The 22,110-nt window shown below is 38.2% G+C and overlaps 2 protein-coding genes across 4 annotated transcripts; both read left to right on the top strand.

Annotated features, from left to right (window-relative positions):
• The first annotated feature begins 3,452 nt into the window (after positions 1 to 3,452).
• LOC145907285 (golgin subfamily A member 7-like) lies at positions 3,453 to 4,796 on the top strand. The gene is made up of 4 exons (XM_082994713.1): positions 3,453 to 3,576; positions 3,657 to 3,809; positions 3,871 to 3,972; positions 4,033 to 4,796. Exons 1-4 carry the CDS (start codon positions 3,463 to 3,465, stop codon positions 4,066 to 4,068), a joined length of 405 nt encoding a protein of 134 aa, XP_082850839.1. The 5' UTR covers positions 3,453 to 3,462; the 3' UTR covers positions 4,069 to 4,796.
• A 2,514-nt stretch (positions 4,797 to 7,310) lies between these two features.
• On the top strand, positions 7,311 to 22,110 carry LOC145912479 (diacylglycerol kinase eta-like). Of its 3 annotated transcripts, none has more exons than XM_082999966.1 (29): positions 7,311 to 7,469; positions 10,219 to 10,269; positions 10,457 to 10,519; positions 11,178 to 11,258; positions 11,457 to 11,561; positions 12,958 to 13,090; positions 13,466 to 13,572; positions 13,648 to 13,773; positions 13,939 to 14,041; positions 14,683 to 14,845; positions 14,989 to 15,097; positions 15,229 to 15,368; positions 15,829 to 15,901; positions 15,970 to 16,055; positions 16,175 to 16,337; positions 16,654 to 16,893; positions 17,119 to 17,215; positions 17,380 to 17,560; positions 17,637 to 17,788; positions 17,916 to 18,020; positions 18,080 to 18,197; positions 18,381 to 18,497; positions 18,983 to 19,184; positions 19,804 to 19,954; positions 20,183 to 20,289; positions 20,358 to 20,497; positions 20,614 to 20,815; positions 20,876 to 20,995; positions 21,169 to 22,110. In XM_082999966.1, exons 1-29 carry the CDS (start codon positions 7,332 to 7,334, stop codon positions 21,268 to 21,270), a joined length of 3,675 nt encoding a protein of 1,224 aa, XP_082856092.1. In that variant the 5' UTR covers positions 7,311 to 7,331; the 3' UTR covers positions 21,271 to 22,110. The 3 variants fall into 3 exon arrangements, with proteins under 3 accessions (XP_082856092.1, XP_082856083.1, XP_082856099.1); XM_082999957.1 differs by having other exon boundaries at positions 15,967 to 16,055; XM_082999973.1 differs by lacking the exon at positions 7,311 to 7,469 and adding an exon at positions 9,984 to 10,150 and having other exon boundaries at positions 15,967 to 16,055.

The raw sequence follows: 22,110 nt of genomic DNA, 5'->3' as shown, positions 1-22,110 counted from the left end.
AGTTTCAAACATAGGAGAATTCACAAATTACGTTACCTCGAAAGTCAAGACAAGGTTTTACATCATACAGAAATATGTCATTGTGACGTTACAAACCAAAGGCTTAATTATTTGTCCCGGATTATCGGAACACCAAAGGGTGTAGCACAGTGTTTCTCAAACTTTTTCCAACCACGTACCGCTCATTTGTTTTTTAATACACTGCGTACCACCGTGTTACTATACCATAACTGTTATGACATAACACCAATGAACAACAATTTAGCCAATATCACCAGTTGCTTGGATTTCTGTATTGTGCATTTGTGACGCAATAGTATCAACGTAAAATTGTTGCACAGTTGAATACACGATGTCAGAATTACTTCAACAGTGCAACAATTTCACGTTGATACTATTGCGTCACAAATACACAATAAAGAAAACCGACATAATGCTTTTGCAAAGTGCGGCAAATTGAATAGAGTAGACTAAATCGCGTACCACTTGAAAAGCTCTCGCGTACCACTAGTGGTACGCGTACCACAGTTTGAGAACCACTGGTGTAGCAGCAACGACACTACTCTGTACTTCGATAAGACGGGGCTGGTGCGCTTCTTTGCTTAGTGACATTACATGACGTCATTTTGGGTGTGATGTCAAAAAATTAACCTTACCTTTGTGACTTTAATTTGATGATTCCAACATTTCTTGTTATAAACTGTATTGCGAAAAATACATCAGTGATTAATTGTTGGGAATTAATTAAATCATTATATGGCGCGAACTCGTGGCAACGCTACAGCTAGACAAAAAGTGGTACTATCACAGAATAACTGTTTTGCATAATCTGCTAATTTGGTCGGTTTTTCTCGGCGGTCTTTGCCAGATTTTTCTCTCAGAAGAGGCAAGGTTTTTGTGCCAACCTTGAATTTAGATCATTTGAACTGTGGCTCTGGTGAAAATAATTACTGTGTTCAATGTTATTGGATGTTTTCTGGTGCATGATAAAGTCATCCTCAATGTATGACTTCAGTCTGATAAAAAACAATCACCACACAAATATATTCTTAAAGTTAACAAAAAATATTTTGCCTGTAGTACTGAACTAGACCAGTTTTGCAAACACTGTTTCTCAAAAAACTGTTTCTTAATCCACATCATTACTGCCATCTGATGATGTAAGTTAAATTGTTTGCAGAATTGCCTGTGGTTTGTAATTAAATCTTGCATAGCAGTTACAATATCTAAAACACAAAAGGCATGTCAAAACCTATACCTAAACCAAAAATTACGTTAGATGGTATACTCACACTTTTAACTTCTGTTCACACAAGGTGTCCAATACAGGTCTACAAAACATCGTCGTATTTCTGAATGGAAGGGTAAGAAATATTTAATATTTCCAGTATTGTAATCAATGTAGTACTAACTTTAACATACTAAAAACTCAGTTCAAATGTAATTTGAATTCATTTGCGAGTTTCCCATCTGTTGCACCTCTTCATCGCATTTGATCCCCTGAAAGTCAAACATGACAACTTTGGCTTAAATCCTGACAACAGCAGTGTTTCCCAAAACTGATTCTTGGGAAGTATCCTGACTCTCGTTTTGGTAGACACTGAAATTGCCTGATTTTCGTGAGTTTGGATTGAAGTTGCCAAACTTTCGTGAATATGTGTTGCAATTGCACAATCATTGAATTCAGCACACAAAGCTTGCGTTGTGTGATATAGTCTGTTTTGGTTTACTTTTGCTTGTTGAGTATTTTACCTTGGCCACTTTAATGTGGCGCATTAATTACCTGAGTTTCGTGATTCATTCATCACTCAAGTCAAGCAATTCTTTTGTAAGGAATATGGCTCGTCGGCATACAAATTCTTTTGAATATTTTGTTGTAATTCAGGCGTTTTGCATTCTTACTCTTTTCACATTTACACCCAGACTTTCTAACTTTTTCGCTAGTTATCTCTAGTGTTACGTATTTTAACTTACACAACTTTTTCTTAGTCTCCATTGTCCGGGCAATTCTTCTGCATTGTCGCGTAATCGCAGAAATTATCTTTTTGCCTCAGATCGAACTTGGGTCCAAGAACAGACCATCGGTGACGGGACCTGCAGCCAGTATTTGGTGTCTGACTGAATCTTGCCTGTCATTACTTGATGTTGGGTTCGAGGAGATGAAAGACCTTCTGTTCCAGCTGCGTTCCTTTACTTATGATTTTAGTTTCGAAATCACTATTTATTTATAACGTAGGCCAAGTCCGGCAATTCTTTTGATTTTAGTTTTAAATCATTGATTCATTCATCAGCGCTGAAAAATATTTCCCTAGGGGGAAAATGCAACGACAAAAGACGATACGCAGGAAGTATATGTACTGAATTACCGATATGTTCGTTCTTCCGGTGAAAAAACATAAAAAAGTAACACCTTTCTTAAAAGGTTGTATTTGTTTAACGTTTGGCTTGTACGAACTACTAGGCTTCTTCGCAGAATAAAAACAAAAAAGATTTGTAAAGCCTGGAATATAAATTTGGATTATTTTCTTTCATACAAGGTATGTATTAATGCAACAAAACATGTAAATTGGGATGCGATCATACATCAAGCAGATAGCGGTGTAGTCGCTTGATATAGGCGAACATTTGAAACCTTTCCGGACCATCAGATTTTTTTTGCATAGAGTTTGCCTGGAGCATGCTGATGAACGTGCGGTGTAAGTTAAATTACCAACTCGTTTCAAATTTCCCAGCGAAATGAAGCACATTATTTAGATATAAAAAATGTTTTATTTAAAACAATAACCAACTAAATATGCCGATTTATTTCAAAAAGGAGAGTATGTAATACTTGACTATATGTCTCTTGGTCGTCAGTAAAAGTATATTTTTTATGCTGGACACAGTTTCATCGATGAGAAACCGAGTTGGTATTTTAACTTTTCCACGTTCACCAGCGTGCTCCAGGCAAGCTCTGTGCAAAAAAAATCTGATGGTCCGGCGGAAAGGTTTCAAATGTTCGCCTATATCAAGCGACTACACCACTATCTGCTTGATGTATGATCGCATCCCAATTTACATGTTTTGTTGCATTAATACATACCTTGTATGAAAGAAAATAATCCAAATTTATAGCATAGGGATGCTAAAGTTACACTTGATGTTTTTGGATACCGTAGTTATTGTGTTTTAATTTGTAAATATACTTGTGTTTTGTTTTGATACATCCTTGCAGTTGTGTTCACTCTTGCGTGAAATATATGTCGTTGAAATGACAGTAGTTTTATTTCTACGTTTGTCTCGGACAACATAGTATTGTAGTTTTTTTTGTTCTGGAAACAAGGGTAGCGACGAGTTTGACTGTAATAACTAATTAAAATATTTGACAAGCCCATAAACTTCATTAATGTATTAGATTCAAGATTCGTTTATTTATTTTTGTCATCATATATAAAATTATCCGTTTCAGAAATTAACTTAACAATGCAGGTCAGAGATGACATGATTGTTAAAAAAAGAGTTTATGTTCAAAGAGATTTTTCTAATGGACTAAATGTGCGATTTCAAACAAAGTTCCCTGCAGAACTGGATAACAAGGTGGATATATCACATGCAACCACCACACAGACTGTCACAACTTGGTTATATTAGCCTATATATGTCCGTTTAAATTTCAGATTGACAGAGATGCTTTCGAAAGAACAATAAACACTCTAAATCAGATGTATGCTGAAGCAGAGAGTGTAGATGCTGCTGCATACTGTGAAGGGTGCCTGTCATGTATGACTGGTTATCTTATTCTGCTTTGCATGGATACAAATTACAAAAAGGTTTCATTTTGTAATTTTATACAATGTTTGTGCAAACATACTGATCTTGTGTTGTATATAGGTTTTAAAACGTATATCAAGATACATTGATCAACAAAACCAGCAAGTGTACTCCCCTAATGGTGTAATCATCAGTGATCCATTTTGTAGTGGATTGCGTTCGGTGAGTGGATTTTTTTGACCATTAATAAAACAAACTAACCTTTTCTAATAATTTATGCAGATTGAGTTTTCTATTTATGAAGCACCAGATGGGTAAACACAATTTGGACTTTTTTCTTGCATCACTATAAAGTGTGTTATCAGATGTATATATATATATTATATTATCTGAATTAAGACTTGATTTCAATCATAAGAATAAAGAGTGCATTTCTTAAATTAGAACATGTATTTTCAAAAAACTAATATGGTTGTTTTTGTTGCCCTCCAACTAATGATGTTTTAATGTATTTTAAAATAAATATATTCCACAAGCGTGTATTATCAACCTCCCTCCTCACTGTTATTTTCACTATTTATGCTGGTTTTAATAGCCTTTTTCGGCAGACAGACTTCACATATTTTGTTTGATCACTTTATACAAAATAAAGTGAATTAATTCTGAAATACCAACTCCAGGGTGATTAGTGATCTATTTCAAATGTCCATCTTGTTTTTGTTTGACTTTATACTTAATATAGAAATCTGTAAAATGTAATGTTGCAAACCTTTTGTTAGCGTGACCAACATGGTCAGTATATTTAGGAATTTAAAATAACCTAGCATACTTTCTGGAAGTAGAAATGTAGCGCATTTATTTCTTGTAGAGATTTTGAAAAAATGGCTTGGCACTTTTAGAGACTGTCTGTAGAAATGTTAACTTGAATTTGTTTGATGACATGCATAATGATGCATTCATACTTGTATAAACTGTTAAACTCATCCTTTTTTTGTTTTTTAACCTGAAACTTTGATTCCTATAAAAAATATCACAGACTAACATGGTATGTGAAACAGTTAATGAGGAAGAAGTCAGTTAAGAAAGAAATGTTTTGTTGAGAAAATATTTTGCCATTGGAAGCAACATGCGTCCATTGACAAATCATAACCTGTACACAGAAATGCCATACAGTCCTTAGTTTCTGTGATTGGTTCTTATTGCTGAATGGCCATCCACATTTTTTCGCTGTTTTAGCATCAATGTTAAATGCATGTTTTTTATCGTGACAATCCTGTAAGGGAGATATGCCCCCCCCAAAAAAATGTTCCACAATCTGGTATTTAAGTTTACATAAAATCTTGATGCAGCATCATCAAAAGAAAGTCATGTTCTTTTTCCAGTCGTCCTTGTTTGCGGTTCCAGATTGATGACAACTTCTGGGTATATGAACCTGCAAAGATCTTTGTGCATTATTGTGTGATAATTTTTTTTATTCGGGTTTCACACGTTCATGACGCCCATGCATTTGAACACAAACACCGATCTCATAAAAACAATTTTTTTTGTTTTGTCCACTTTTGCTGTATAATTTAGAGATTTTTTTTGGTTATGGGCTTGGACTGTTTCCTTTCAACTGAAAGGAAACAGTCCAACAACAAAAAATAAAAATGCTTATTAATATTTTTTTTTAAGTTTTCGACTAGCGTCTCTTTGGTTTGATTTAGCACTCTTTTAAGAAGAGTTCAAACCTCACCGGGAGCTTGATTTTTTAAATCTTGCTCCGACTTGTCGGAAAAAAATGGCTGATCCAGCTAGGCTGCAATGCCTGGGCTGCCAAGCCTGCCAACCTAATGATCGCGATACGATAGCTGTGATCGCCAAGCAAGGACCTGCGCAATGGGGCGATCATGCCATTGCATGAAATATTACTGCGTTATCTGATACGGTGGTAAAGATCCCCTACGTTTATGTGAAGGTTGCCTGGCAAGTTGTGCGCTTGCGCACCAGTGTACCTTGGCCACAATATACCCCGTGAAACCAAGCTCCTGTAGCTCAGTTGGTAGAGCGTTGGGCCTGGTTAGCCCAGGGTTGTGAGTCAAACCTCACCGGGAGCTTGATTTTTCAAATCTTGCTCTGACTTGTCAGGGAAAAGTGGCTGATCCAGCTAGGCTGCAATGCCTGCTGGGCTGCCAAGCCTGCAAACCTAATGATCGCGAAACGATAGCTGTGATCGCCAAGCAAGGACCTGTGCAGATTCTGCCAATCATGCCATTGCATGAAATATTACTGCGTTCATTTAGGAAGACTGACTTTTGTGTTGAAAAATGTACACTAGCTTTCGTGAGTACCTCTCGCTTCATCAGGTGTAAATAAACACAATGCAACACAACAATCAAGAGCAAGACAGTCAAAGAAAAAGGCCATTATGAAACGATAAGCTGTCGTTAGTTGGCACTTAGTGTTGCGGCATCGTCGTGTTGATAATGACTTATGAACCCCGAATCTCTGTTGAGCCCATCGTTGATGGCGTGGAGGCGATTAATGTGGTGTTGCTCGGCCGTTTTCCTTGCAAGTCTTGATTTTCCTTTGACTTGTTGCAAGACCATTACCCGTATGTCGTCCACGTATGATTAGGCTCGTTAAAGTGTGCCCCCACTGGCTTTTCAGTGTTATTGTGTCGTTCTTGTGGCCATTCATTCGCTTTCGCAGATTTTGTCCCGTCTGTCCAATGTACAGAGCGTGTGGGTAGCGTGCACATGATATGGCGTACACCACGTTGGTCGATTTGCAGCTGAATGATCCCTTTGATGCAAATTTGTTTTTTTTTTATAGTGGTGATGTGGTACGCCGGGTTAATCAATTTGCATAGAGAGCACCTGGCGCTTTCGCAAGGACGAGTTCAAGAGAATTCAGTTCGTAGACATATAAAGACTGATACAGCACATTTAATATTTTGAAATTTTATGTTTCATCAATTTTAAATGAAACTGCTTTCTGTTGGTGTTGAAGTGACAGATGAAACTGTGTTCATTCATGCATAAAATTATTTTCGTTGCATGTTTCTACCAAGTAGTTGCTGGTTTTGACACAACCAAAAGACAAGACTGGAAACGTATTTGAATCTTGTTTAGAGTTTAAAGCAGGTCTTGGTGTACAAGGGATAGGGGCAGTAATAAAAGTTTTGCTTTTTGACAAGTTCAGAAATTTATGTGGTTGGAAACTATACGTAACCAAGCATAACAAAGTAATGCTTTGTCTTGCTCTATTATACAAGTGTTGTGTGTGTAACCAATTGATGTGAAACTTTGGTCACAGCTTTTTGTTTGATCAAACATATAGGCATGTAGGAATGTCAACTAAACAACTATCTTGATAAATGTAAAAAAATATTTAACTTAAAGTACAACTGTAGGATACTTACTTCTTTTGGTAAACTTAATGCCAATGTATGTTGGTTGTGTTGCTATTAATTATTTATGATGTATTTTTTTTTGGAATTTTTTAAGAAATGTTGTTGAAATTTATTTTGCAAAGGCAATTAAAAAGGTAACAGATCTAGTTTTTCCTGTGCAGGTTAAAACAAACACTTCTTGTTAACAATGACAAAGGTATTTTCTGAAACACATGGCTTGACTGTTGAACAAAGCTTATCCTCAGACAGTGATGGTGAATCAAATGAAGCTAGTGGCAAACAACTGTTGCGGAAAGTGTCAACAAAAAAGCAGCTAAAGAGTCGGGTTAGTTAAACCAATATCCAAAAAGTTATTCCTAACCTTTAGATCAAAACCAGGTTGTTGTAGCACTTATTTATATCGTTGATATGTTTGGTAAATTTAGGTATTATTGCAAAAAGGTTGTTTATTTTCTCTTAGGGATGGACTATGGCAAATTGTATGAATAATATTGTGAAGGATGTTCTTGTTTTGATAGGTTTTCCATATTTGTTTTTTTATCTTTACTACAACAAACTATTTTCAACAAGCTTTACATGCGCTTGTGGATCGTTTGCCTATTATGCTAATACTTATCTGATGCCATTGACCACAAGGAAAGCAATTATGTTGCCACTCCGGAAATGGTTGCCCCGATGACAGTCCACTTCTCCTCATTTCGAAGTTTGTTTTATTTGGGAGCCCAGTGGCATTCGGTCTTTTTTGGTATCACGATAAGTGTAGCTGGCGCCTTCTCAGTACGTTGTAAGTTATCCTACTGGAATTGTCCCTCTGTGACCAATTTTTAAGTCGACTTTTGGCGTTAAACAATCTTTAATAGTAAGACCAACTCCTTTCGGACCGAAAGTTGTTTTGTTTTAATGAATAAATTAATTTAAAAAAATTACGAAAATATTCTCCTCAGACACTGTTCTAATAAGCAGAGCTTCATGCTACGCGTCGAAAGTTCACAACCAACATCCCAGAACTCACGGTTAATCGTCACCGCAACATAAATGTTTTTCAATTTAGTTCTACAACTTCACAAATCGTTAGTTACATTTACGAAAACTTAGGAAGATTTCTTGTGAAAATCTTTTTTGGGAAAGATAACAAATCGCACCATATTGACGTCACTGTGCTTTCTGCGTAGCGGATGACTCACTTTCTTCGGACAGCGGAAGTCGATTACTGTGTGAACTATTTTCGTATGAAGCTAAATATCCAAATCGACCCAGACGGCGGTTTCACGCTGTAGCAATAATACGTCCTAAATTAGCCAACAAACTCGGTTTGCGGACAAATGAAAAATGAGTAATTGTTTTGTTGATTATCAAATGCAGGGATTCCCAACCCCTGGGCCGCTACTGGTGATATTGTAACCGATCCATACTCAACGAACAAATTCTTGGTCTTAGTGTAAGGATGTCACAATCCTCATAAGCCGGGTCCACACTCACGCTTTGCGCCGGCGGATTCTTTGTTAGTTTCAATGTCCCGAGCTTACGCCCGCACGCCGGCGTATAAGGAAACAAACGCCGGCGTGGTAATCCAATCACCCAGAAATGTTATTACTTCAGCAAAACCGTTGTATTTACAATGCTTATAATAGTTTATTTGCAACACCCTAAATGCGGGTCGGGGAAAATAGTGCATAAACCGGTGAGTAATGCAAAAAAGGTTAGGTCTCCCGATGAAAACGGCACATGTCGAAACTTTTTTTTTTTGATAATTTTTTTGAAAATTTTCAAAATCTATTTTAGAAGATTGACGAAATTTGTTTTGAGCTTTCCCTTGTGGAAATGCCGAGGTTTTGCATGTTAACTACACGTCGTCTGTAAGTAAGCAATACTTCGTTGAATCCACGATCTGCCTTTTCTGTATGGTTTCGCTAGATGACGCAGTTGTGTTATATTGTTTGACAATACCGCAGCCGGACTCTTATTTTACAACGCCTTTTCGTTGAAAAGCATGCTCGGTTGCGTTTTGAACGCGTGTTTGTAAAAGAACACGACATAAAATAAAACATGTTAATATGCTAAAATTGTGTGAATAAAACATTTCCAAAGTATTCACAAGTTTTGGAATTTTTTTGGACTTCCTATAAACACGTGTCACGTGACAAGAAGCAAAACTTTTGCTGAAACGATGCCTCTCTGAGATATCATTCAATGTTAATAGACCGTCACAGAAAGCCAAGGGAAATACCGAATGCCTTTATGTTAAGAAACCCTGAAACTTAAAATATACTATGCGGCACTTCTGCGTGGTTCATTGAATCCAGCACACCAAAGTTTTATGTCGTGTGAGAAGGCAAAATTATTGTTAATTGTCGGCGCTATATGTTTGGTTAGAGGTCAAGTTTTGTTTCTAGTTTTGTGCGAAGGAAGACGTTTGTGACTTTTGGCCAATGCCGTCTTAACACTTATGTTTGTGATGGTTTTCGTTTTTAGATAATTTCTGCAAATTTTAGAAGATATATACATACTTCTGACAAAAAAACGACTTGCTATTCCCAACAGTATTTGGGGTCTCAATTACGTTTTTAATTACATTTGCAGTGTCGAAGAAAATGTAGCCTGTTCACTATGATCGAATTTTGTGTTCAGTTGTGGCTTGCTAAAATTTGGTCCAATTGTGGCAGCAGATTGGGAAAACTGACACGGAAATCAGTTTATCGTTGACATAGGGTTAATTTTTTGACCAACTCAAATATTGAAGTAGAATAATACCGCTCTGCGTTTTACCATTGATTTGCATGTCGTTATGCCATTACATATTCGTTATTTGTTGCTCCCCATGGGCCGACAGATTAATGAAAAGGAGCAGAAGCTGTCAGCTGCAGATTAGAAAACATGATGTCCTTAAGACAGATTGCAAAACGACGGCATTGGATGTCGTATAGTAGAGGATTGTGAATGTTCCATATGTTAAGAATGTCTGGAATTAAGAGATTACCGAAAAAGTATAGTGTTGAAAAGCGTAAGGTGAGACTACAAGTCACACAATAGATTCTCCCATATATATTTGAGTTTTAATGAATTCGTATTTGCAGACCTGCATCAAGGAAGGATTTCTTCTGAAGCAAACTTCTTCTTCATTTCAAGTAAGTAACTTTTTGTGAGAATTTTTAGTTTACAACTTTTTGCATTTAACCAAATTTTGCCTTTTAAAAGTTATGACGTCACCTTGTCTAACCATAGCTCGTGTAAACCCTCTTCCTTAATTGCACAACTCATTTAACTGACGAGTACAAAGCCTCGAAATCGATTTTATATATTTTTTTGTTTTAGCGATGGCGACAACACTACTTCAAATTACGAGCAAGGCGTATTTTTTATGCCAAGCACGAAAGCGTAAGTAGGATTTTTTTGAGCTTTTTATCTAAGTTTTGTTTCTTTTTTCTCATTTTTCTCCCCAAGTAAACCAGTGGTTCTTACCTTTTTTCGGTCACGCCTTCGTTTCCTATTGGTCCTTGCATTCAGTCCCCGTTCATCTTCAAACAAATGCTGAAACAATTACTTTAGTTCAGTTAGGTAAATAACACTGCAACAAGAATTGGTCCTTTTGGTTTAACGATCTTTTAAGGAAAAAGTTAAGTCTGTATGAACGATTACTGTAGTTCAATAATTGCAGCAAGTAAACGTTGCACGGAAGCTTATATGTTCATGTTTTTGGCGAAAACAACCAACCGTAAAAAATATTGTTGAATCCGAGTCTTACGACATAATTTGATTTTTAGGGCCTACTCATTTACTCGTATCCTCTGGGTTTTCTTCTTGGCGACCAAGTATAAAACATACTCATTTAAAGACAGAATCATGTCCCCCTTTACAACTACTGAGGTCCCCCTTGTTAAGAACCACTGCCGTAAACATTAAACAAAAACAGTACGTGGTGATAAGTTAATCATTTTCTTTTTATGCGACGCTACTTTCAGTGTGTTACAACAAATACATGTGGTGACAGTGACAAAAACACTTCAACAGTAATCTTTTATGTGAAACATTACAGTCGGAGATTTTCAACGAAGTCGATCTCACTGATTCCAGTGTTGCAGAAAGAAGCACCAAAAACGTCAACTGCAGCTTTTCTGTAAGTTTAAGCGAATAATAATACTATAAGTTTTATATCGTATGAATATGTGATATATGCCAATTAATTACCTCTGGATATATTTCTGTCATGAATTATGCATTGCTGGTTTTGTAGTTCTGGCACTCGGCAAGATAACGGAGAGTTTTCGCTTAAGTTTTATTTGTTTAAAAGTTTTATGTGGTTGAAAACTCCTAGATTATTGGGTCGTCTTGTCGTTTAATTCTTTGCGCCGAATCTCGCAAGGAAATGGATGAATGGATATCAGCAATCAAGGCAGTTCAGGCGGGAGAATTTTACTGGGTAAGTCAATTCGAGTTGTCTTCCCATAAATGTTTCATCGCAAATTCTAACGAAATTGTTTGTATGCAATAATCGATATTTCATTTGCTTCTTTCAATGCAGAAGACTTGGGCCATTTTCTAACACATAAGGCACTGTATTTGTATCTAAATTTAATTACTGTCCCATTTCATTTGTTATCCTCAATTTCACCAGGCAAAAAAATGTCCGGAAATAAATGGCAAGATGCCTGACTGAGAAAACAAATTGCATGAATCGTCCGAAGGCCTTTGCTGGGGGTTGAGTTATTTTGAGAACTAAAGACTTTAGTTGAAAGTGTATTTGCCCTCGCGTTTGAACTAGAGTTTGTGCGAAGTGTCGCTATTTGAAACTTTCACCAGAAACTGCTCAACACAAGTTCGTGTGTAGCTTAGATAATTGTGTAAATTGCTGGATTTCTCCAGTTTTGTTAATCTATAGAACCACAAATCATACATGTTTAAACCCAGGATTTTTCTTTGGCGACGCTATAATTTATGCCCTACGACCACCCAGATGTATGTGATTGGTTTGCCACCTTGCACTCAAGACAGAGTTAAAACCCCGCATTATCATAACCTGCCTTCAGAGTTAAGTAGGCTATATCTGGACGCAAGGAATTTTTCATTGCTTGCATTGACTCTCTGTGACGCCGCAAAGGTTTGTTTTAATGTTTAACTAACCACCTGTGTAAAGCAGTTTTGAAAGACGCACCGACGTCACCGCTATTACCTGCGAACTAATTTCACTTCTGTCGCCAAGAGCCCTGAGCTCTTCACGAGCTAAAAGTAGATTTGCGCGCTTGTCGATCTACAACAAAGCCGTCTACTTAGGTATTTACGTTTTTCGTGTGTAAGAAGCGTGGAGTGATGACACGGCTGTCTAAGGTTGTTGTATACAGTGGAAGGAAGTTGTTTTCATTTAAGCGCACATCTAGGTAGGTGTAGCGCGTGGCATCAGCATAATATTAGTGATCAGTGAGACCGATGCGTGAGTCAATTACTTGATTTGGCGTTGAAGTGGCAAATGTATTTGGTGGCGGTTTTTGGAAATGCTGTAAAGTTAACGTGACACCCCGAGCGCACAACGCGGAAGGAAGCTCGATTTACGCTTTACTACTCATCACATGCTATACCGCACTTGCTGCAAGTGAAAATTGCTGCTGTTTGCCTTTCAAAACTGAAAAGTTGTGGATGAGTGAACATAGGATTGTGTCTGAACAAGTTTCAGTCGGCATCGTTTTTCTCAATACGTTTTTATTCACCTAGACTTGGGTGTATTTTAACGTAGCTTTCTATTCATGTATCGTTAAGCGGTTAATTAAAGTGTGTGTTCGATCTGTTGGTTGCTTGCGTGCTTATGTTAATGTCGGTTGCAGCCACATCAATTGTACATGGATAACTTTTCTGATGGCCATAACTGGTATGCCTGCACACACAACAGGCCTACCTTTTGCAACGTGTGTCGGGAAGTGCTGCCTGGTGTCATGAATCATGGACTTTCTTGTGACGGTGAGCTTTTATAAGCTGTTTATGTTTTGTTGTGCTTGTGGTAACAATGTCTCGAATGATAGCGTAGTATTTTCATTGGTTGAACATAATACAATATCTGCTCTAATTTGAACTGCAAGAATTAGTTATGTCAGGAAAGATGTCAATGGATTCATGGAAAGTGTATTTGTGTCGTTGCACTTTTAATAACATGCAGTTAATTCCCAAAGCGTCTTCGACTTCGCCTTGCTGTATGGCCTACAACAGCATGTTCATCCACATGCGTTTTGTATGTATATAATACGTTAGGCGTTGGACCCGAGGTCAACAAATTCCCCAATCTCCCTGTCATTTGCACGCGATGTTTATATTAATAAAGTCCATTCCTGTTCACAGTTTGCAAGTTCAAGGCGCACAAGCGATGCGCAGCGAAAGCCCTCAACAACTGCAAATGGGCAACGCTGGCAGCTGTTGGCAAAAATGTCATTGAAGGCGAGGATGGGGTGAGTGTGGCAGATTCACCTCTGTTCGTTTCCTTGTTTTGTACGCTCATCATGTCTTGATCCGTCTATTATTAGCTTTGGATTCCCCACCAATGGTTGGAAGGCAATCTTCCCGTGAGCGCCAAATGTGCGGTTTGTGACAAAACCTGTGGAAGTGTGTTGCGGCTTCAGGACTGGAAATGTCTTTGGTGCCGGAGCGTGGTGAGTGATGCCCACGTGCTGTTGCACATTCTCTACTAATATACTTCATGATTTGTGATAAACCTTTATTTTACCGAGTTGGGCATTTCACAATTATAGCCTGCATCATTTAAAAAAGGAAAAAAGGGAAAAAGAAAGGAAATTTCTGAATTCATTTTCATTCAGGTCCACACATCATGCCGCAATCTGCTGTCAAGCAAGTGTAGCATTGGATCTTGCAAACTTTCCATCGTTCCACCGACCGCCATCCACACGCAAGACTGCGACGGTGAGTGCTTGCTTCGCACACTTGACTCTCAATGAATATTTTACGTTTCGTCGAATCGCTAAAAATAAAAAGCTGGGAGGAGGAAAAATTCGCACAAATATGTTACGGTTCACTGCTTTCTGTGGCTAGGAGAAACGACTTCTGTCTGAGTCTTTACAAACCGTGGCATATTGTGGTTTGGAGCTCCCGTGCAGATTTAGTTAGGTGTAGCGCTGTTTTTCAGGTTATTCATTTGTAATGCGTCATTCTTCAACATCCGGTAGTGGAGTATTCCAATTTTGTCACAAAAATATTAACAAACAATTTGCTGTATTCGGATAACCAGGTATAGCTTTAATTTAGTCGGTTGTTTTATGCGAAGTTAAATTGCGACACTTTAAAAGTCCCAAACTTCCTGGAACAGTCAGCATACAACGGTTAATTAATAACCACCCGATAACCATCGAGCTTATACCTTACGTAATACATAGCTACAAGCCTATGTATCGACACACTACTTGAAAACAGAATTTACCGCTGTAAGAGTGACACTTTTCAAACATTTATGTATTATTTATACTAATAGTGAATCCAATGCAAAACGTCGATTAGAAGATTTTTTCCATGTTTGTGTTGCTGAAGCTAATTTTTTCAAAAAATAGGTTTCTGGCAGGCAGTGCCTTCCACACAATGTACGAGTCCATTGCTCGTGTTTGTCAACTCGAAAAGTGGCGACAACCAGGGGGTGAAGTTTCTACGTCGGTTTCGTCAGTTTCTCAATCCAGCTCAAGTTTTTGACCTCATGTGTTCTGGACCACAAGTCGGGTTCGTATTTTCACACATTGTAAAAAGTTTTAGTAATTCTGCCGAAAGTTATGACAGAATTGAAACTTTACATCTTAAAGTATCGATTGAGCATATGTTTTTTGGCTGAAATATTGCAGGTTATCAAATATCGATTGTTTTAGGTTGAAGATGTTTCGTAAATTTGACACATTCCGTATTCTTATATGTGGAGGAGATGGTTCGGTAGGTTGGGTTCTAAACGAACTTGACAAACTCAACATGCATAATAAGGTAAGTTGTTGCGGGGATTTAACAATTTCACTGATTTTTACTACTTCCAATGTGTTCCTAGCTGAACCTGTCAACGATTGGTCACAAAGAATTACATTTGCTTGTACGATTTGGTTACTATCTTTGTTTAGGCTCAGGTTGGAGTATTGCCACTGGGAACGGGGAACGACCTCGCCCAAGTGATGGGGTGGGGGAATGTGTGTGATGACGACACACAAGTACCAGCCATCATCGAACGTTACGAACGGGCGAGCGCGAAGTTACTTGACCGGTAATTCACAAAAACTCTAAACCAGTGGTTCTCAAACCTATTATGCACCGTGGCCCCTGCTCATCCATAAAAAAACGCAGATAACAAGAAAAACGAGCCAGACAAAATCATTTTTTAAGAATGTTTTGATGACGAAATCGGTGCGGACTCGTTCTTTGCCCATGAGGGGGTCATAGACCACCGTTGAAATAACCCTGTTCGATAAACTAAAGATATCGCATGAATGAATTCGTTCAACGTCGTTCAAGTTTGAATAAACTTGGTCAACCTCAATAAATTATAGCATAGAGTAGTTACATGTTACTTCTCTGTAAAATTTCAACTTTTAAATCCCTTATGTTTGTTTGAGTATGTTTGAAGAAAGAGACGCACAACGTGGCAAAAACTACAAATTTTTAATTCCGCATAAAAACTCCAACTTGGGTGATATTGTTTTTATGTCGGTATATTTATTTTGTAGCTGGAGCGTTAAAACGTACGAAGGCAAAACCCCGATTCCACTTCCCCTCGCAACTGAATCTGTCGATAAAAACGTGAGTATCTTGAAAGTTGGTCAGAAAAAGTTAATGAAACGGATTTCGCAAGTTAGTTTCTTAAGCAGATGACGGAATATGAACATACAGTTGCTGATCATCTGGCTACTATTTTACGATCGAACAAACATCCCGAGATTTTAAGTTCATCCGCGTAAGTAAATGTGTAACAGGAGGGAAATTACACTTGATATAGCGGTGTGTGTTTCGATGAACATGTGTTAATTTAAATGCAGTAAAGCGTTTTCTAAAGGTAGTTGATTTTCGTTTCAGAGTCCTATGCGAAACAATAAAAGACTTTGTAGCGAAGGTTGGACGTCTTTATGCCGACGATAATTCGGAAGTGACGAAAAAATGCAAAATTCTTGACGATAAACTGGAATCGCTTCTCAACGCACTTAACCAGGAATCAAAATTGGCCGAGGAACATTCACTGGTACTGACACCATATGTTTTAGATATTGTATTTGTTTTGAAGTCCCTAATTGCATTTTTGTGATTGTTATTTAATTAGAATGTAGGATAAATGGGAGTTGTCAGAAGATATCATTCAAAGATAATTAGACTACTAAACGTAAGGTCAATTCGATTTGCTGCCTTTCACAACTAGAATCTAATATTGTTAGAGGGCAGCAGGAGGTCTTTTTGTACCGTTGACCAAACTCACCCTTGATATCGACTTGCGCTCTTCACCTTACTCGATTACAATTGATCACCGCTCTTGTTTTTATCGATGCGCGAAATCATTGCAGAAGCAACAAATGATTGATCGCTTTGCCGGCTCCAATAATATCCCTGGGGAAAAAGAATGCGAACCAGAACCGAATGGAACAGAAAACAAAGCTCAGGTCGATTCCTGCCAAAGTGAAAATGTCAAGAAGTCTCCTGGGATTAAATGCGACAACAACACTAATCGCACCCAACCCAAAGCTAATGAATCCCGGAAAGAGGAGGTCGAACAAACAGTGGTTCCGGAAAAGGGAAAACAAAAGGTGGAAACCTTGACAACCACCCGTTAATTGTTAATAAATATGTCGCCCGGTCAAGTGATGAAAGTGTAATCCAGTCAATCTGTAAATGTGTGCGATTGCAAACTGTAATGTGTTTTGGAGACACATTTTAACGTTAAGCTACACTTGAAGCCGTCTGTCGTATTCAAAAAAGGCTAATCGCCAGGATTAATTTTTCATATGCTGAAATTCTTTTCCTCTTCGCAGAGCGTCGCCCATGTGTTTGAGGAACGTTCTCAGCTGATGCATCGAGCAAACAGTCTGAAGAAGGCCGTCCGTCAAATCATCGAACACACAGAAAAAGGTGAGATACCAATTCATTTACGAGGTCGCACACACCGAAGTGTTTCCACTAATGCATCCCTGTCAGTGACCTGTACATTTGGTTATTGATTGGGTTTTTGGGTTTCGTCTTACGTTGAAATTAGTCGTTGGTGTCATGTTCTTGAACCGGTTTAACTTCTACAGCCGTGGATGAACAGAACAACCAGACCAAGTTGAAAAACTTGCCAGTTCGTATTGAGGAGGAGGGGCCCGCTGAACAAGTGACGTCACAACCATGCCCTCCCGACATAATTACGACAACTATAGAAAGCATATCGACTGCATTGAACAATGTTGAATTTCAACCGCCCCGCACAGTTGACAGGTAACCAAGTTATGTCCGTATTGGATGGATCAAGACGCATTTCGAATCTGTCGTTTGACGAAATGTAATGTTGTAGTATTCCGGAACCTCCGGCAAGTTTGTCAATTCCCGATTGTCGACCGAGTTCTCGATCAGCTCCAACAAGTCCCATTGCCAACATGGAAGCTCCAATCTTCTACCAACGACAAGTATCAGAAGCCGTCGGTTTGGGGGAAAGTTCAAAACCAAGTTAGTCTTGCTGAACGTTTGTTATGTTGTTACGTTGGAGTTGCTGTTTTTAAGGATCACTATCATAATGATATTCTCGAAATGCATAACATATCATATGTAGTTACAAAATGTCCGCTGTAAACAGATTTTGCGTCCCTAAGTGCAAGCGGGTCATCTTTGAGCGAGCGTCGAATTACCATTGGTAGCAGATATCCAGACTTCGCTTCGCAACGACGACACTCGCAAACAAGTAATAACGTCATGGTGTATAACTTCTTTACTGATAAACCGTGTTTGTTTTTGCGCCAGTTATCAACCCATTGTATCAACGCAACTCGCGTGGAAGTTTTCTTAGTCGAATGTTGTTGCAAAATGCCGACACCCTGTGCGCCGCCGCAACCCCTCTGCTCGAAATAAACGACAACATGTGAGTATAAGGATGTACAGTCATGATTTCTCATTGTCCGTTTTGTCATTTTTGCGTAAAACCCACCTCAAATGGTTTGTGGTTTGTTTGCGTATCGTATACATGTATTTGTTATCATAAAATTTGTTACTGTTTTGCTGAAATATGAGCAGGATCGGTGAAATGTTACGTGTTTGTTGGCAGGTTTGATCACATGTTTACTGAGAAATGCGTGATGAATAGTTATTTCGGGATTGGACTGGACGCAAAAATTTCGCTCGACTTTCATCGAAAGCGCGAGGAACACCCGAAAAAGTGCAGGTAGCGATTTCTTGTTGTTCGGTGAATTGGTTTGCATTAACGCAGCACAAATGTATTGTCAAAAATGCCTCACAGCGAATAACTTCTGTTGTATTGAAGATTGGTAGTTTAAATTTATGCCCATCGGTATAATTCAGCGGTTCACAACTTTTTTGATTCGTGCCCCAAATATTTTTTCATAAAAAGGGCTTGTGTTGCAAAGTTATAAGAAAAATTATGTGCATTATCACAATCGACTTTTTTACATTATGAAAGTACAACACAAAAAGAGTATTTAACAACTATATTTTTCGTTTTGACTTCTTGGCCCACTACTGGGCGATGACCGACAGTTTGGGAACCACTGGTCTAACTGATGTTGAGTTTTAAAGATTAAGCGACATATCTTTACTTACATAATGTTACGACGGACATAGCGAAAAAACTATACAAAACAGTTACCTTCAGTGGGATGTTTAAAGCAACGCTATATTGTATTTTTGCAGCCGAACAAAAAACATGGTTTGGTATGGAGTCCTCGCTACCAAAGAGTTCGCCAATAAAACATACAAGAATTTAGAGCAACGAATAAAACTGGAATGTGACGGGAAAGAAATCAACCTCCCCAATCTGCAAGGGATTGTTGTTCTCAATACAACTTCATACATGGGTGGGGCAAACTTCTGGGGCAGCCGATCAGCTAACGAGGTAATATGATTACCCACAATGCTGCTTTTCAAATTTACTACAATTGTACCCTTGAGCTCGTTTTTTTTGTGTCTTTGTCTGTCAATGACCCAAGTTTCATAGAAATGTCACAAAAATTAAAAGCCGTTTCGGACACAGTGCCCCAAAGGAAATTGACTGGTAGATTACTCGAGCGTCTCATCGCTAGGCGAAAATGCCCTTTGTGTTGCCCCGTATGTCGTTTTTATAATTCCCGGCGAATCGTTTTCGAGCGGACGACGGTCGAAAACACTATATCGTAAATGACCAAAATAAATTAAAAATGTCTTAAATTTTATTTCGGTCATTTGACAGAAACTTTTTAGTGAAAAAAAAACCCAGCTTGAGTAACGTCTGGGGTTACAATAACGTGTTTTTATAGTTTTGGGATTATTTTTCTTCTACATTATGTGGTAGATTTATGTCTGGTTTCATGATTTCTCTTTACTGAAATAATAATTCCTCATAAAATTGACGAATGCACCTCGTAGCAATCATGGATTGATTTTGAATGTTATTCTGCTGTGTTTATTGGCTTTGGTGTTTTCATATATTTCAAAAGCGGTTTATCTCATAACTAATTGAACGATTTTCGTATTAGATATTTCTTGCTCCATCATACGATGACAAGTTATTGGAAGTGGTTGCAGTGTTTAGCACTGTACAACTCGGGATGGCTATCGTAATTCCTGATGGAGTGTTGCAACATCATAGAATCGCCCAATGCAAATCAGTAAAAATCACCATACTAGGTTTGTTTATTACATCAATCCCAAATGCGTGATTTTTTTCCAAAGTGGTAGGTGCGTAATAATTCTGTAGGTAATTTTTCATGTCAAAAACAAATAACACTAAATTGACTAGACACACATGAGTAAAATCATTTGCCGTTGTGCCTAACGGATTGAAGTCTTCTATGGATATACCCGAACCATCACTTTGTGCATTAATACGAATAATATAAAAACGAACCATTTTAGGTGATGAAAGCGTTCCATTACAAACCGACGGTGAAGCCTGGCTCCAACCTCCGGGAATTGTCAGGATTGAACATAAAAATCGTGTTCAGATGTTGGCACGTGACAGGGTAAGTGTTTCACTCCAAACCATGTCGAGTGTTGTTCATAAATCACGTTGTTCCTGCCTCTATTTCAGAGGTTGGAAATAGCTTTGAAAAGTTGGAAAGATAAACAACGATATGGAATCGATCGTCATCCTAGTTCGGAGTTTCTCAACGACAACGAATCGTTATTGTTGAGCGAGTTTGCAGAAACCGTATCGGCGGTCGGTTCCAGGTCAGTCGTCGTTCAACCTCAATGTTCACATTAGTGGTGTCACGTTTAACTTATTTCGACATGAATAGCTTGTTTCCTTAATCTAAATACGTTTCAAACTGTTGAAATATGTTCAGCATAAATGAGTCCATGAGTGAAACTGGTTGTTATGGTGATGAAATTTTGCCACTCGTTTCCAACCTCTTCCGTCTTTCCACGAAACTGCGCCCGGTCGGTCAACCTTCCGACTCGATCAACCAACAACTCGCAATCGAGTTTTACTCGAGCGTGCGCGAGTTGGGATCTCACCTCAACTCACTTCTTCACAGCAAAGCCGAGGTGGAAAAACTGCCGGTTTTGAAATACTTAAATGCATCATTTTTCTATCCTTTGTTTTAGGAATTGGGCAACGATCGTGTGGAGAAAATCATTAACTGGATGGATTGGTTGGATCTCGAGTTAAAAAAGTTGCGCGATATAAGATGGCTCCCTCAAGTGGAACACGGTGCATATGAACAGGTGAATTAACTATTCCAACTTATCAATTTGGAAAATCGGTTTAATTTTTTTCGAATAAAATACTGAAAAAGCTTTCACATATAAATTCTTATAAATGTGTTTTTGAAAATGTCGTCACAATAATTGTAGCCATGATTTTAATCGGACATCGTATCGTTTTCCAAAACCATTAGACTCAACCTTCGCACGAATCAGGCACCGGAAGCAAAGCAAGCGGACGAACAAGTGGTCGCTTCAGACTTGCTCCGTTGTTTAAGAAAACACAGAAACAATAATCAAATTTTGCTCGGATGGTTGCTTGTTTCTTTTTCTCTATGTTTTTTTTTATAAATGTTGCGCTTGTCATGTTTTTTTTTAACTAACTTGGAGTCTCTTCGGTTTGTAAGAAAAGGTCTTCCAGGTTTTTTATTTCTGCGCTCGTTGGAAGAGAAAAAAGATTTGCTCCGTCTCTTTATTAGCATTAGTGCAATAAAACATTTGTTACCCTGTGGACTTTTGGAATTTGTTGCTTCTGTTCAACTGTTTGCTTTTCCTTTTACCCAGTATTTTTGCAATCTCGCCGTAAAACCTATTATTGACGAATGTCATTGTTGTATTGTCACAACAAAAAGGTGCTCTGTTCAATGTGATTTCGTATTGCAGACTGTGAAACTATTAATTGTCTGCTTTGGTAACTTTGTTTTGGCTGCCAATGTGTCGTTTTGGTTGCACCCATGTCAAACTGACAACACCTTTAAAATATATGTGGGCAATGAAACACGGTCAAAGATTTCGTTCCTGCATATTTCATGTTACGTTTGCACAATCTTGTTGGCTTCTTGTGGGCAAACCTTTTTTTAAAGGAAGCAGCACAGCTGTTTGGAAAAAACATTCCCTTTTTCCTTGAGATTTTCTTTTTTTCACCACTGTTGCAATGAGAGCAATAAGATAAAACTGCCATAAAGTCGTCAAAATACAACACTTTTCGGAAGGTGCTGCAAGTGCTGCTTCCAGAATAGATTTGGTTATTGACATTTACATGATCACGTTCGGTTTTTGTCGTTCGATTGTATATTTCCCGTTTTTGGCGCCCAGGTCATAGTCGAGATTATTGCATTTTAGGAATAAATTCATTA

This window comes from Ascidia mentula, chromosome 1 (genome assembly GCF_947561715.1).
Source record: "Ascidia mentula chromosome 1, kaAscMent1.1, whole genome shotgun sequence".
Classification (NCBI taxonomy): domain Eukaryota; kingdom Metazoa; phylum Chordata; class Ascidiacea; order Phlebobranchia; family Ascidiidae; genus Ascidia; species Ascidia mentula.
Note: the sequence above shows the minus strand (reverse complement) of the source record. Positions and strands in the feature narration are given on the sequence as shown.